The sequence below is a fragment of the Thyridium curvatum genome (assembly GCF_004353045.1).
Source record: "Thyridium curvatum strain D216 chromosome Unknown NODE_13_length_580902_cov_83.771903, whole genome shotgun sequence".
Taxonomy (NCBI): Eukaryota; Fungi; Ascomycota; class Sordariomycetes; order Thyridiales; family Thyridiaceae; genus Thyridium; species Thyridium curvatum.
Window position 1 is genome coordinate 338,217 of NW_022156768.1, and position 15,357 is coordinate 353,573.

Here is a 15,357-nt window from a genome sequence, read left to right on the forward strand (position 1 = left end):
GAACAAAACAGCACACAAGTCACGATGAACCCCTGTTGTAAACATGACGACGGGCTGGGCTGGCAGAGTCTCTGTGCGACCTATGACCTATGCTCCCGACCGCCGCCTGCTAACAAAGCATTTGTGACTTTATATTTGATGGCGTTTTTGGCGGCTGTTTGGCGGCCTTTTCCAAGAGATGGCAAAATCACATGTGTACGCGTTTCCCATCTGCTGCTAGCTCAAGAGTCGCAGGCTTGGATAGATAAGGTCTAGCCTTGGAGAGGTCTTTTGCCTCCTCGACCCCGTCCTGAGCCTCTGCATCACCTCGGAAAATTTTCACATGTGCACGAGGAACCTGTACGTACCTTAGACAGACAAGGCCGAGCCAATTGTCGAGACGTTATCGAGATCGCGAGTCGGTCTTCTAACTCTTCTGTTTCACAGTCAGATCAGAAACCTGATGACGCCTCTCTCGAGGATAAATAGGCATTCATTCTTCCTGTGATTTGACTTTGGCTAACATGGGCTCAACTCGGTCCATTTTCCACCTAGTATCTGGTCTCACAAAAAAACCCCGGGCCTTCCCACCGCCCGTCGGGCGAGACTCAGATAGTCGGTGGGGACACTTTCAGCGCTGATCTCCAGTAAATTGAAGCTAATGACGCCTTCTGCCTGGAATAGCACCAACCGACCAGCGCACGGGTACCACGCAATCTGAAGGCTCCTGGCGGGTATTTGGGCAAATTCTCCTGGGTCGTCGCCGCCCTATGATCTTGGAGGATTCGCCCACCTGTGCACTCGCTGAGGCGAGATGAGATGCGCTGTGCTGTTATCGACGACTGCTTTCATTGTCTCTGCTTCTTCTTCTGAGATCTCGGGAAGCTGGTGAGACTTGGAGATTGTGCTTACATCGGCGATACGAATCTGCTGACTTTGCAGTACCCATACAGCAGGCACAGCACAGGTGGTTGTACAAGTACACAACAACACGACTGGCTGCTCCTTCCTTCTCCACGCACGCTGCACCACGTCCATGCATGTGCCTCGCGCCGATGCACAGTGAGGTCAAGCAACACTACCTTACTTGTACAATACACTACCATACCTTAGCTTGTACAAGTACTGTGGTCAGTGATCCACCTTCGCATCTCTGACTACGCCGTAAACGTGCCACTATTTGCAACGTTGTTGATCCTTCCTGCCGCCGCCCCTCGCTGACCCTCGAGCCCTATGCAACCCAAAGCAAGGCAGGAACAGCGCCACGACTGCCTGACTTGCTTGTCTTGTTCCCTGTTCCTGCTCTAAACAACCTGCTGGGCCTGCTGGAGCGGTGGACCCTGCCTTGGAAGGCCCAGATGATCCCTTTCAAGTACCTCTGTCAAGTTCGTGCTGTCTGATTGCAAGCTGGTTCTCGGAGTCTCAGAGCAACCTCTCTTCTGGCACTCCGAGAAACGTCTCTGGCGTCACATTTCTCACGCTGACGGCTGAACAACCCCCCGACCCCGGCCGCTTCGGACAGCCCAGCAAGGCGCTGGCTCAAGTTCCTCCCAATCACTGGGCTTGACTAGTACTACTTGTAGGGCCGCGGCCCGGACTTAGTTCTGGAATGCTACGTTCGTCTAATCGCTTCCCCAGACGGTGTTGATGAGCGGGCTTACCCATCCGACTAAACGTTAATCACATTCCTGGCTTCCAATGGCATTCTTTGCAACCAAGAGAAGAGACACCTACCTACTCTACTTGTACCTAGGTAGTAGGCAGATACCCTTACCCTTGCGTGCAAAAGATGCCGGGGACCTGTCCAAGGCACTGGAATCCGTGCTGTTCACAATGGCATCCTCACGAAGTAGCCATGGGAACACCCGCGGCCATGGTCATACACTCTCCGCAAACCTCATGTGAACATCATCGCAAAGGTCTCACCACATTAGTCGCCCCAAAATCTCCGGCCAAAAGGGCCTGCACTGTGTGCTGAGTGCGTACAAGACCGGCACCACGATATCAGCCTTCTGTGTTAGCCAGCCCCTGGTCTTGCCAGTCGGTGCCGAACCGGAAGGGCAGAAGAAACCATGCTACAGCTGCTGTGCAACCTCGACAACCCGAGGATTTGGGTCACAAGGTGTTTAAAAACAGACAAAAGCTGGCAGCGTACCTAACCGCATGAAACGGCGCTGCTACCTATTGCCCTTCTTCATTCCTAATTCAGCTATCTTGACTGAGTCCTTGGGTCAGTCGTCTTTGCGGGCTGTCGACCCGGAAGACAACATGCCAACCATATCTGCATCTCCTCTATCTATGGTGTCCAGTCGGCATTTTCCCAGGAGACTGCCGCTTATGCCAAGCCTTGACAAGGACGACTCCTCATTCTCGTGGCAATGCGCCTGGACATGAATACCTACCGACGTCCAGATTGTTTCGTTCCAGTACAAAGGATGCAGTTTAACGGAGGCTACTGGGTACAACCTACTTTTAACAACTGAACCCCTGACGAGTCCCATCGCTGCCCGCTGCATTCCAGAAACCCTCTACAAGTAACTACAAGCATAAACCGAGTGGGGGCGCAGGATACGAAGTACAAGTAGCTTGTATGGAGTATGTATCAGAGCACTGGACCTGTGGCAGTTCCCTACTGTGGAGCGATTGCGGACAGGGTTTCGGCAATGCTCATCACCATCTGTTAGCGGGATGAACTACGAGAGGTAGGTACAAAATCCTGGACGGGCATCAACAGAGATGGTTGTTGGTATCCTTTCGCTACGTTCTACTGTACCAACTGACCCGAGATGAGACGGTCAATTCGGAAGATTTTCGACTCACCTACAGGACGCGCGCCTTTCTCTTATGAGCGACAACAAGTTTAGCCTAGTTTCCGACGTGGTGTTGGGATCTGTGTGCAGATATCATCTGATGGCAGGATCCGGCCAAGCTTCTGAATAATCCGGGCTAGCAGCAGCTAGCGCTGGACCTCTTCTGCCCCAATCTGGGATATTGGGAAGATCCCAGGAACCGATTCCCTCTTGCATGTTGTTTTCCTCAAGGAGTATGCAGTCAGCTATCCATCCAGCACACGCACCCCTCCACCACAAGGCTTGGCTGGGCAGTGGGCATGGATGGCGGCGGTGATGAGGATAGAGAAGCGAGGGCGGGTGCTTGCTGAGGATGACACATTCGACAACACGGTGGGAAAGTAGCCTCTTGGTACCCTGCACCCGCATTGGCTTGGCGGTGCGTCCCTTGATGGTGACAAAAAGCCAAAATTTGCACACCTCGTATTCCCGTCAGCAGCAGCAGCACCCCGTGGCAGAGAGTCCCGCAAAAAAGGGCATTGGGCAAAGAATTCAGCGTGTCTTGTTTTACGAGGTTACTGTTACTCTGCGCCAGGGCACCCGATCCGTTTTGTGGAATTTTTTATTCTGGCTTTCTGGTCTTCTCTTTTCTTGCCTCTACCCTCCCCCTTTCCCAAGATTGGACCGGCCAACCCGGACGTCTTTTTTCTCTGCAGCCGCAGCTGCTGTCTTGCATCGCTAGCTGGGTCAGGCCAGCAAGCCACGATATGTCAAAAATTTGCCGGTGGGGTCGGTTGGGTCTCGCAGCAAAAAGCAATACACACCTTCTCCGTACGTGACTATCTCCATGGTACACCCTTAGTGCCTTCAAATGCCTTTTTTTCTTTTTCTTTTATCGTTGCCTTTGACATTCACGTGCGAGATCCCCTATGTGGCGTGCCGCTGTGGACTTGTCTGGCGATGTGTATGAGACATCACTAGGCAGGCAGGCAGGCAGGCAGGCACCGAAAACGCACTGTTCATGCATCCATCACTCGATCTCTACGCCAGAGGAATTGATCAAAGGAAAGGAAATAGGGTAGCCGGTGCGAGCTCCTGCCCGCTTTTAGGCTTCAGCCCACCTTGAGGCTCCAGAGAAGGGTCGCCGTCTATTACCGGTAGTGCTCTTGGACCAGTCGATTTCCGCAAAGGAGAGGAGGTGGACCGCGCCCCCCAAGGGACGGACCCCTGGTGTATGTCATCTCCTGTGCATCCGGATGGGCGCCAGCTCAGGTACGATGCGACTCTGGCAAGTCTGGCCCGGCCAAGGCGCAAAAAGGAAGACGACCCTATTGGCTGCGGGATTCACGATGGCGCCTTGGGTTCCCTTTGTTCTGTTTACTGATCCTGGTACCTACTCCGTCAGAGCATCGTGGATGGACCTAACGGGGCAATAGTTGCGGGTTGACACCCGCGCGCGTGTCGTGTGTGCAGAAAGACGTGACCTGACTGACCTGAGAGCTTGTGCGGGTGCTTTATTAGCTAGGCAGTTAGCTCGCGCCTGAAAAGGGACGGTCCTCCCGAGAAACATCAATGCAGCACACCATGCCTTGGACAGTGTTCTCCTGTGGACTCTCTTCTCTTCCTGTTCAAGTGAGCCCTTCTCCAGTGATCTTCGTACGTCCGGCGTTTTGGAAAATGCTACTCCCCAGAAAGAAAAAAAATCAGAGATAAGCCTCGTCGAACTGCGATCTTCTCATTACACTGTGCAATGCAAACCCCTGTGTTCACTGGGACCTGGGTCGATCGCCATGCCCAACATGACATCAACCAGCGCGTCTTGTTAGCTTGACTGTACCCACCACCCTCCCGCGGTATCTTGGTCGGCGGCTGCAACTTCTTTTTTTCAGCTGACGACTGGCGGCGCTATTGGTTTGGGCGGCTTGAACAAGGGCCTGAGAAGCTGGGGGAGGTGCCCGGCGGGCGGTAGTTGGGAAATGAATCTGACTCTACTCAGGTGCGCCTCGGGGCGCTGAAGATCTTTGCCAGGTTCAGAGTAAAGAGTTTGGTTAGGTAACTCGTTCCTGAGAGTGTCTTTCAACCAGCGAGCGCGAGGTGACAGGTGTCGCTTTCAATGATCTATCTATCTAAGCCAGCCGGACATGTCAGTGTCTCGCAGAGGCGTGGGCCTGGAAACTTGGAATTCGTTATTGAAGAGTGCCAACAAAAGAAGCATAGCAGATCATGCTCGACGGGCTTACCGAGCTGCAAAGCAAGGACACAGGGTAATAACAGGTTTGTTCCTTGTAACTAACCACATACGCGGCGTCTCTTTGACTCCCGCGAGCGATCTGCGCCCAGGTACGTTAGGTAGGGCACGTTTTCCCGGGTCTCAGGGACCAACGATTTGCAAGACTTGGAAGTCTTTCTTGAGGCTGTGTGAGTCGCTCTTTTAATGCCTTTTTTGCGGGCCGCATTAGATTGATCTCCATCGTCCTTCCAAGAGATTTCCTGATTGCCAAGGGTCGGGTGCGGTGGGCGCAGCGGAAGACGCGACCCGATCGAGCTTAAGAGCCGGGAAAGCGTTAATTGCAGTGCGATATAACTCGGGATTTATCGACGTTCGCAACGCGGTTCTGATAATTATATCTGCAAAGAGGTGGGAAAAGACCCCAAGGACCCAGCTGGCTACAGGTGAGTATTGATTGGCTTTCTTTCAATGCCCTGCCTGGGAAGCTATTTCGGGATAGTCTCCTCCGCGACAGGCAGACTGTTGTATCCACACACTTGTGAGGGTCTCTGTTCGATCTTGACAAGTTGCTGTTGCTTTCTGCTGCAAGACGGTGGGTTGTCTGCTACTCTGCCCGTACACATGCCTACCTGACCTGCTTGCTTAGGTAGGAGCACATGCACGGCTGAGACCGGGAGTTGGGCGGTGTGCAGCCGACGTAGGAGAGCGTTTCATTTTGTTGAAACAACAAGACTGCGCAAAGATGCTCGCTAAAAGAAGGCTTTTGGCTGTTGATACAACCCTACCATGACTCGTTTCCACTTCTTGAAGGAGGGACCCCTGATGGAGAATGATGGACCTATTCCGTACGTAAGAACAAACAACCTGCCCTTCCTCTGCATCCATTTGGGAGACAATTCGTAGTGAGGAGGTCAATGTTGACTGAACTACAGGCCGATTAGTCAGTCAAGGGTTGTTGGTTAGGCTTTCCTGAATCCGGGAACGGCGAGGCAAATTCGAACTCTCGAACCCAATCAGACCGTGTCGCGGGCCGGCAGCTCTGGTCGACACGCGGTACTGCCAAGCGGCTAGCGAGCTTAAAGCTGCCCGCTCTACAAGTAATTAGCTGCGACATTGGCCAGCCTCGAGCCCAGAGAGACCCGCCTCAGCATAGCCCGCACCCATCGACGTCAGCCTCGCCTTTGTGTGGCGGCCTCTGCGCAAGCTATCACCGAACCTCCCACCGCAACCACCAGCGAGGTCATGCAATTGACGCACCCGAGAGCTTGCCATCGACGGGAGAGCGGCTTCTGAGGCATCCAGAGCAGTTATCGCATTGCTCGGGGCAAGTCTTGCACACTCGGCGCGACCTCCCACCGCGCTCAAGACAAGCCCGCGCGCGCTGCAAAGCCACTTAGTCGGAGTGAAAAACAGATATCACCGAAAACTCGCTCACCTCGCTCAAGCTTCCCGCAACAACCGCACAACCGCCCGGTGATGGGCGCCGATAGCCCAATGTCGTCGCCCGGCAAGCCGCCCGCCCTCACGCGCGTGCCCTCGTGGCGCCGCTCCTCCTTCCTCATGCTGCAGGAGGACCCCTACCCGCTCGCCTCCAAGGGCCAGGGCGCCCTCGCCTCGCTCATCAAGAACAGGTCGACCACCTCGCTGCTGGGCGCCCGGCAGAGCAGCAGCCGAGACGGCTACGGCGGCGACGAGGAGTCCGGCAGCGAGTACGGCGGCGGCGGGGCCCACTGGGCGACCGACGACGAGGACGAGTTCGGCGACTACGGCCGCGACGAGCGGCGCATGAGCGCCATCCTCAACGCCCCGCACATGCGCAGCATGCGCCTCATCGGCAACAGCAACCCGCGCTACCGCTGGGAGCGCTACTGGAAGACCGAGGCCGAGCTCAGGGCCATGCGGAAGCCCATCCGGCGGTACTACGAGCGCACAAACGTCCTCGTCCAGCAGTACCTCTACATCGACCGCCTGCTCGACTCGAGCCTGCCGCACGACCTGCTCAACGAGTACAACGACATGCCGCCCTGGGCCTTCCGCGGCGTCGAGATCCCGCAGACCATCTCGGAGGAGCCCTCGTCGGCGGGCACGCCCGTCACGGGCTCCACGCTGGCCAACAGCAGCAACGGGAACGGCAGCGGCGGCGGCGGCGGGCTGGGCCTGGGCTCCGGCGGCGACTCGTCGACGAGCCTGGCGGGCGCGGCGAAGAAGGTCAAGCGCACGCCCAAGGACATCTACCGCCCGACCGAGACGTCGCCCCTGCTCACGCGCGTGCCCTCGCAGGAGGAGCTGGGGCCCGCGCACCTGGAGCAGCAGCCGGCGGCGCAGGAGCACGAGATCCCCTGGCTCGAGGACGACGACGTCGACGCCGGCGCGCGCATCGTCACCGTCGCCATCTGGGTCAACTTCGCCGCCAACGTGATCCTGCTCGCCGGCAAGATCGCCGTCATCATCCGCGTGCCGTCCGTCTCGGTGCTCGCGAGCCTCGTCGACGCCGCGCTCGACTTCCTGTCCACCGTCATCATCGGCATCACGACCTGGCTCATCAGCCGCCAGGACAGCTACCGGTACCCGATCGGCCGGCGCCGCCTCGAGCCGCTCGGCGTGCTCATCTTCTCCATCGTCATGATCACTTCGTTTGTGCAGGTCGCGCTCGAGGCAATCCAGCGGCTGGCGTCGCCCGACCATCAGATTATCGAGCTGTGAGTTTCTTTTTTTTTTTTTTTTGAGATGCGTGACACACGCAGAGTGGTGGATACGATGCTAACTGTACTGGGTGAACAGTGGCTTCGCGGCTATAGCTATCATGCTGAGCACGATCGTCATCAAGGGCCTTTGCTGGGTCTGGTGCCGGCTTGTGAAGAACTCGAGTGTTCAGGCGCTGTACGTTTTACTTCACGTCTTCCGGTGTGTAGTCTCGGGGGGGGATCAAACTGACAATGTGTAAACTCAGGGCATCCGACGCCGCGACAGACGTCATCTTCAACGCCGGCTCCATCGCCTTCCCCATAGGTGAGTCATTCTTTTGCACCCCGACTGCGAGTATCCGGTCTTGCTAATCCTCGCGGTAACTACAGTCGGCTTCTACGCCCGGATCTGGTGGCTCGACGCCCTCGGCGGCCTGCTCCTCTCCATGGTCGTCATCTTCAACTGGGCCCAGACGTCGGCCCAGCACATCAAGAACCTGTCGGGCTTCTCCGCCACGGCCGACCAGCGCAACATCCTGCTCTACCTGACCATGCGCTTCGCCAAGACCATCAAGCAGATCCAGGGCCTGCAGGCCTACCACGCCGGCGACAAGCTCAACGTCGAGGTAAAAAGGAACCCCGACCCCCCCTGATTATGGGGGATTGCTCATGCTAACAACGTGGGTCATATAGGTCGACATCGTCTTGGACGCGAGCACGTCGCTCAAGGACAGTCATGATCTGAGGTGAGAGAGCTCCTGACGACTTTATTTGTTCCCTTGCTGTCTTGGTATAATTTGCTAATACAGACCTCCAGTGAGAGTCTCCAGTACGTGCTCGAGTCGGTGCCCATCGTCGACAGGGCCTTTGTCCACGTCGACTACGCCACGTACAACCTGCCCACGCACATGGAGCAGCAGGCGCGGTAGAGGGCTGCGCGCGCGCGTTGTGTTGTATTGTTTTTATTTTGTAAAACTGAACTCTATATGTGTGTGTGTGTGTGTGTGTGTTTCTTTTTATGTGACTTTCGTGGCGTTTTTCAAGATGGGATGGGATGTACCATGCAGATAGAGATTGTTAGACTGAGCGAGCCTTGTGCCAATATATCATCAAGAACTGTAAAATCATTGCAGCGAATTTTTTCTACTTGTGTGGTTCGTGTTTCAGTGAATGGAAGTCTCCTTCTCGCAACCACACTCATGACACGAAGTTTCCAGGAGCCAAAAGAATATCATATACCCCTGCAAATGGATTCAGTAAGGTGATATCAAAATGTAATTAACTAATAGCTTTTTGTCTACAATCTCAAAAGTAAGGTGCAGGCTATGCATATGCTGTAGTTCAATAACAAAAACCCTTCTGCAGTCCCTCACCCATTTTTCTTTTTCTTTTTCTTCCTCTTCTTCTCCTTCTAATACGGAATCCCATTCGTCATGAGCTGGAACTGGTCGTAGAAGCCCGTCGAGTAGCTCGAGTAGCTCTTCTTGATCAGGTCCTTCATGAACTCGGCCGCCTCGCGCTCGCTCCTCTCGACGACGAACCGCTCGCGGAAGTGCCTGACGCTCTCGGGCTTGAAGCAGGGCAGGCCGCTGTCCATCATGAGCGCCACCAGCTGCGACAGCTTGTCCGTGTGGGGGCGCGACGCGAGGAAGGCCTTGACGCACAGCTCCTCGAACCACTTGAAGCTCTGGTGCTCCGTGCTGCCGCCCATGACGGCCATCATCTCCCCCGTCAGCTTGAAGGGCGCGCGCTCGAAGCGCACGCCGCCGGGCGCGATGTCGAAGCAGAACCCGAAGTCGATGTGCAGGATGTGGCCCGCGTCGTCGATCATGATGTTGCCGTTGTGCCGGTCCTTGAACTGCAGCAGGAACGAGATGACCGAGTAGGCGGCCATGCTCTTGACAAAGTTGGCGCGGGCGCGCTGGAAGCGCAGCGAGTCCTCGTTGCCGTACTTGGAGATGAAGTAGTCGTACAGGCCGTTGACGGCCTCGCGGCCGAGCATGTCGCGCGAGATCGAGTTGGGCAGCACGTCGATGACGCCGCACCCGGGCGCCGTCGCCGTGACGCGGTTCGGGTAGACAAAGACGTCGAGCCCGACGCTGTGGAAGATGCCCCGGAAGGCCGCGATCATCTGCAGCGCCAGCACGTCCTGCCGCACGTCGTCGCCCACCTTGAAGATGGCCGACTGCCACGTCTCGTACGTGTTGTCCACGGGCACCACGGCGCCGTTCTGCCGGCTCGTCTCCTCGAGCATCTCGTCCGTCTCCTCGACGCCGCCCTTGTTCTTCTGGATGCGGAAGGTCGCCATGTACGGCGCCTTTGCGTGGCTCTGCAGCGGCTTGCCCGACTTGCGGTCGATGCCGATGACCACGCCGTCGGGGTTGCTGGGCAGGTAGACTCCGACCTCGACCTTGATCTTGCGGAGCTCCTCCTCGATCTTCTGCTTCTTTTCGGGCTTGGACTTTTTGATGTAGGGCTTGAGCTTGCCCGAGATGCCAGTGACCTCGTCAAAGAAGGAGAACTCGCGGTGGTAGAACTCTCGGTCTACCTCTGAGAAAGACTCAATCATGCTCGTCATGACCTTGTCAAGTGTAGGCTTGATGGGGTCAGGCTGTGAGGCAGATTAGCAACCCTGCGTAAAAAAGCAAGGCCGGAAAAAGAACCTGAGAACTTACAATAGTAGCATCGTTGTCCTTGTACGCGTTCGCCTTCATGTTCCAGATGATCTGGTGAGCAAAAAGCTGCGAGAACTGTGCTGTCTCCAGTATGTATCGTTCCACATAACCAAGGGCGTCATAGCGCAAGGTCTGGACCATCTGGGGCACGTAAAAGAAGGTCACATCGACCGAGTGGCTCTCAAGAGCCCTCATGGCATACTGTACTAGGAAGGGATGGTCCTGGTAGGCGGGCAAGAAGTAGGTCACAGCAGTAACAGGGTTGACGGGAGCCCAGAACAGCAGGTACTGGAGTGCGTCAGCGAGCCATTCACATTTCAAATGGTTTCGGGGCTGGACAGACCTTGAGCTGGAAGCTCACATCGCCAGGAAGAGACTGGCCAAGGAGAATGGGCAGTGCCTCTGGATCCGAGATCGCCTTGGACGGGAAGTTGAGCAGCAGCCATCGGACCTCTTTATGGACACGGGGATGCTGGAATCGAGTAGCTAGCTCGATGGCAATCGACGGGTGCTCGGCCCATGCAGTCCGTACAAGAGGGCAAAGCGCATTCTGTGAGAGGTCAGCAACAGTGCCAGTAGAGAAAGGTGGGGAGCAGCAATACCTCAATAGCACCCTTGCCAGTGTGAGCCGCAGATTGCTGAAGTCTCGGTGGCTCGTTCAGCGGCGACATCCATACCGTGAGCCTCGAGATCTCGTTCTCGAGGAGGAGCTGAAGCAGCTGCTCCTTGGCTTGCAACGACTTGATATTGCCAACTTGATGCGCGCCAATGAAAGACACAGCGCTGAGCGCGGTCATGACGTCCGAGAGCAGTCGTAGCTCCGTCTTGAGCTGCACGTTGTTGCTGCCAAAGGACCATCGGGGAGCATGTCTGAACCAGCTGAGGCCAGCCGACAAGACCTGGTCCTTGAGACGCCATTGGGCGATAGCACCGATGGTGTTGCTGGTGCGCAGAACCCGGAGACCAAAGAGCACGATCTGGAACCGGATTTCTCTCGCCATGGGGTGCGCAGTGGAGTTCTTGAGTGCCTCCAATGTGATATCAAGAAGACGCAAGAAGACCTTCTGTGTGTCCTGGCTACCAAGGCGAGTGGCGTTGAAATGACTGTTGAAGAACTGGAGCAGCCTGGTATGGGGAGACAGGAGGTTGTGAACCAGCTGCTTGCGCTTCGCCATAGCAGGGGCATCAGTGGGCGCAAATTCCTCCTTAAGGAAGAACGGGTCAGGGTGAGTGATACTGGTGCTGAACAGTCCCAGCCTCTTCTGTACGCTCATTTCCCACTGCTGGGCGATTTCGTTGAGGATCCTCGATTCCATACGAGGATTCTCATTCATGACGCCAAGCCAGAGGGAGACTCCGAGCTTGATAGACTGCTTCGTAAACATGGCAAAGGGAATGGTCACCATGTAATGCGCAACGGCACACTCATCCCCCTGACTGCGGCAAAGCAGCGACGCCCCACGACGCAGGATGTCACGGACATCGCCAATAGGAGTGGCCTTTTTGAGAAGCAAACGGGCCTCGATATACTTCAGTGCCGTGATCGCGTCGCTGCTGTCGGCATCAGTGTCGGGAATGAACGACAGCTTGCGGCTGTGGCCCATGAAAGTGGTAAGCTCCAGGCTTTGGTCGCCCAATGGCTCGGCATAACGATACTCCTGCCGTGTGGTGTACTGAGCGACGAAGTCCGAAGCGGTATTGATGTTGCCTGCCCCGAGCCCGCCCAAGTTTGTGAGCCGCTGATCGGTCGAAGGAATCCAGGATCCGATCTCGAGTGCGAAGGAGCGGCCAAGGGAGACGTGCCCATACGCTCCGTCATCGTCCCATTCCGAAAGGTAGGTCTGCAGTAAGCCCTTCACATCGGCCGGAGCCAGCGCAATGACACTGGTCAACCAGACCTTCGCCTTCTTGTAGAGGTGGTCCAGCGTAAAGCGGCGCAGCGCGTAGTCATCAGAAAGCTCTACAGTGACCTTTCCACGGACGGACTTGAAAGTGCTTCGCGGTTCGTACATTTCCGTCTCGGCCTCCAAGCAACTTGTCCACATCAGGGAAAGAAGCTCGAGGAGTGCGAAGAGAGAAGAGCGGTGGCAAAGCGTTGATGGGATCTCTTTGATGAACCGATCCGCGCAGATGTACGCCGCCTGCTGCACGCGCTCAATGCGATGGCAGCAGCTGCACAGGATGGCAGCAAGCTGCCTAGCCGCATACTGAGCTGTGAAGTTGGTGCTCGACCCACTGAGAGTCCGCTTAATGTATCGCTCAACCACGGAGGAAGCGATTCCTTCCATGATGCTGCTCACATCTCCGCGACGCATGCTCGGCTCCAGGAAGTACGAAAGCGCCTTGCTGCAGTCTCCAGCGTCGGCGCGGAGACTCTCCACGAGGTAGGCAGCGTGGAGGAAGATGACTTTGCGGTAGCTGAGACCTCTGATCTCGGAGGCCTTGGCGGGCACCAGCTCGGACAGATTCTTCTTTTGCATGGCCTCACGGTCAGAGCTCATCCCCCGCCTCAAGACAGTGTTGAGCTCAATGTCGCTTTCAACTTGTTCGCCTCGCTGCTCGGCAACCAAGGGTGGAGAGTGGATGGCAATGATGCGCAGCTCGTTGACATACTTCTTGCCGTGAGCAGTGCCATTGGTGAAACCGTGCACAACAATGTTGAACCAGGCATCTCGAAGCATAGCGTGAGTTTCGTCATCGGCAGAAGCGTCGAGAGCGAGGTCCTTGGCTGACATGAGAACTGCCAAAGGCTGAAGAAGCTGGGCAATCTCCCTTGCAGCAAGCTCGACCTCTGAGTCCTTTGCATGGTGCGAGGGATGTGTGTCACCCTTGGAGATGATGTCGTCAAGCATATGTTCCCAGTAAATGTCATAGAGCGGCGAGTCTCGCTTGATGTTTGTGGAGATATAGTTGCGAGCTTTCATGACGGCATCGAGCAGGATCTCCCTGTCCTCGACCACGCCGGTGTGGCAGACGCGGGTGAATAGCTTCAAGAGGGAGCGGAACTCAAGGGAACCGCCAGCCAAGGACAAAACGGCTGCACCCTGGATGATCTTAGCGGCGGCATAGCTGCCGAGCTTGTCGACTTTTTGAAGCAACATTGACTGCGCCAAGGCTGTGATCTTCTCGTCCCTGCAGGTTGCCGCAATGCCGCATATGGCATCGATGACATTGTTGTAGATGACTGCCGTCTCCTCCTCCCCGCTGATTCTGAGAGAGATCGAACTGCCCGTTGACTGTCTGCCTTGATAGATGGGGCGAGCCGGATCGGGACCCTGATCGCCGTTTACGCTGCCGGTGAGGCTCCCTTCGTTTTCAGGACTGAGCACGTTGCCCAGAGTGTAGAGTGTGGTAATGACTGCATCGTTCGAGAGCATGCGGAGGACATATGCGAGGCACTTGGCAGCGATGTCCACGGTCTCCTTTGAAGCACCACCCTGCACGATGAAGCGGGGAAGCAAGCGACTCACATTGGCGGCATACGTGGGAGAGAACTTGCAAATCAAAGCCATGGACTTCAGTACAACCGCGGCAAGATCAGCATCGGCCATCTGAACCGGATCTGTCAAGGTTTCCTCTAGCCAGGCCATGAGAGCGTCGGTATCGGCAGCGTCCTCGTTGAGTCTGGCGCAGTTCAGATAGCTGATCAGTGCTGCGCCCTTGACAGCGAAGGCAAGCCTCTGCTGCCCGACGGAGCCGAGGCGGATGAAGTCGGCACTGGATTCGAGATAGTTCATTTGGTCAACTACACCGGCGGCGTAAACCTCGACCGACATCAGGTCTGCATCGCCACTGCGGGCTGTCATGGGTCGCAGAAGTCCTTCTCCCGACAGGAGTAGATCCAAGACATGGTTCTTTCCCAGCGATCTCACATCTACCACCAGGAGGGATGTCGTGGCCACGAGCAGATGCGACAGGCTACGCTGGATCAACAAGGCACCAAGAGGTCGACCAATCTCAGCATAGTTTCTCAAGTATCGCTTCCATTCTCGAGTCAAACGGTCCGAGGAGTGCGAGTTGCGGATTGTCGACAGTGCCGTCTCAACCGCGACCAAAAAGGGATCCGAGACCATCTTCCTGACTCTCTGGACGAGTGCCAGCCGCCCTCCGGACCTCCAGAAGTCAGCTTGCGCCGCGGCGGCATCCATGAAACCCAGAAAGGCCACCGCGATAGTCGCAGTGCGGATGGCATCTTCCAGGTTTCCGTCGCCTCCATCCTGGTTCGGCAGGACCGTATTGACGGCATGCGCGCAGCTCGACAGGAAGGCCCAAATGTTATCCGAGACGATCTCCTGCACGGCGTCGTGGCGGATCCCGAGGGAGAGCAAGGCGGCCGTGACGTGGTAGGTCAGGGCCTCGGTTGGGCATGGCTCGACTTTCTGGAAGAAGGGCGACGGCACGAAGAGCTGGACGTGCGAGTCCATCATGTAGGGTATGAGCTGGCTCGAGAGCTTCTGGGCGCTGTGGCTGGTCTGGATCCCAGGGGCGGCCTTGCAGAGGGCAAGCAACACCTCGAACTCGCGAATCGTCTGCATCAATCGCGTTAGGATACATCTTGACTTCACACGGCTGCTTCTGAAAAGGGATCACAGGTGCGCAAAGGGCGAGAGGGTCGTACCATGGGAATCCGCCCCAGAGACGACTGCTTGGGCCCGTGGCCGTTTGCAGCATCCCTTCCCTTCGCATGGCTGGGACAGGCTCGGCACAGTCGGTCCAGATCAGACTTGTCGAAGGAGGCGCCCGAGCTCGAGGCAGACAGGGCTGCGATCTTCTGCAGCGCCTGCTGGCGGATGCTTCGCGACATGGTGACGTTGTTTACAGTCGGCAGGGATCCAGAGCTTGATTGGCAACTCTGAATTGGGATAAAGCCGCCAATGTTAGACTATCATGATCGCCGAGTGCGTGGTAGTGTTGTCGAGGTTGTTCAGGAGCGTCTTCGCCTTCATGAGCATCTGAAAAGCGTGGCGGAAGGTATCCCCTATCTTTCTTCTTCCTGTAAA

General features: G+C 56.3%; 2 protein-coding genes across 2 annotated transcripts; one reads left to right on the forward strand and one right to left on the reverse strand.

Annotated features, from left to right (window-relative positions):
- Window positions 1–6,474: 6,474 nt before the first annotated feature.
- E0L32_003118 (uncharacterized protein) lies at window positions 6,475–8,611 on the forward strand (the record flags this gene model as incomplete). The annotated part of the gene is made up of 6 exons (XM_031137383.1): window positions 6,475–7,697; window positions 7,780–7,902; window positions 7,949–8,007; window positions 8,073–8,308; window positions 8,376–8,428; window positions 8,500–8,611. 6 exons carry the CDS (start codon window positions 6,475–6,477, stop codon window positions 8,609–8,611), a joined length of 1,806 nt encoding a protein of 601 aa, XP_030999186.1.
- Window positions 8,612–9,093: 482 nt separating this feature from the next.
- Window positions 9,094–15,161, reverse strand: E0L32_003119 (uncharacterized protein; the record flags this gene model as incomplete). Its single annotated transcript, XM_031137384.1, has 5 exons — window positions 9,094–10,293; window positions 10,358–10,645; window positions 10,701–10,907; window positions 10,960–14,886; window positions 14,976–15,161. 5 exons carry the CDS (start codon window positions 15,159–15,161, stop codon window positions 9,094–9,096), a joined length of 5,808 nt encoding a protein of 1,935 aa, XP_030999187.1.
- Window positions 15,162–15,357: the final 196 nt, after the last annotated feature.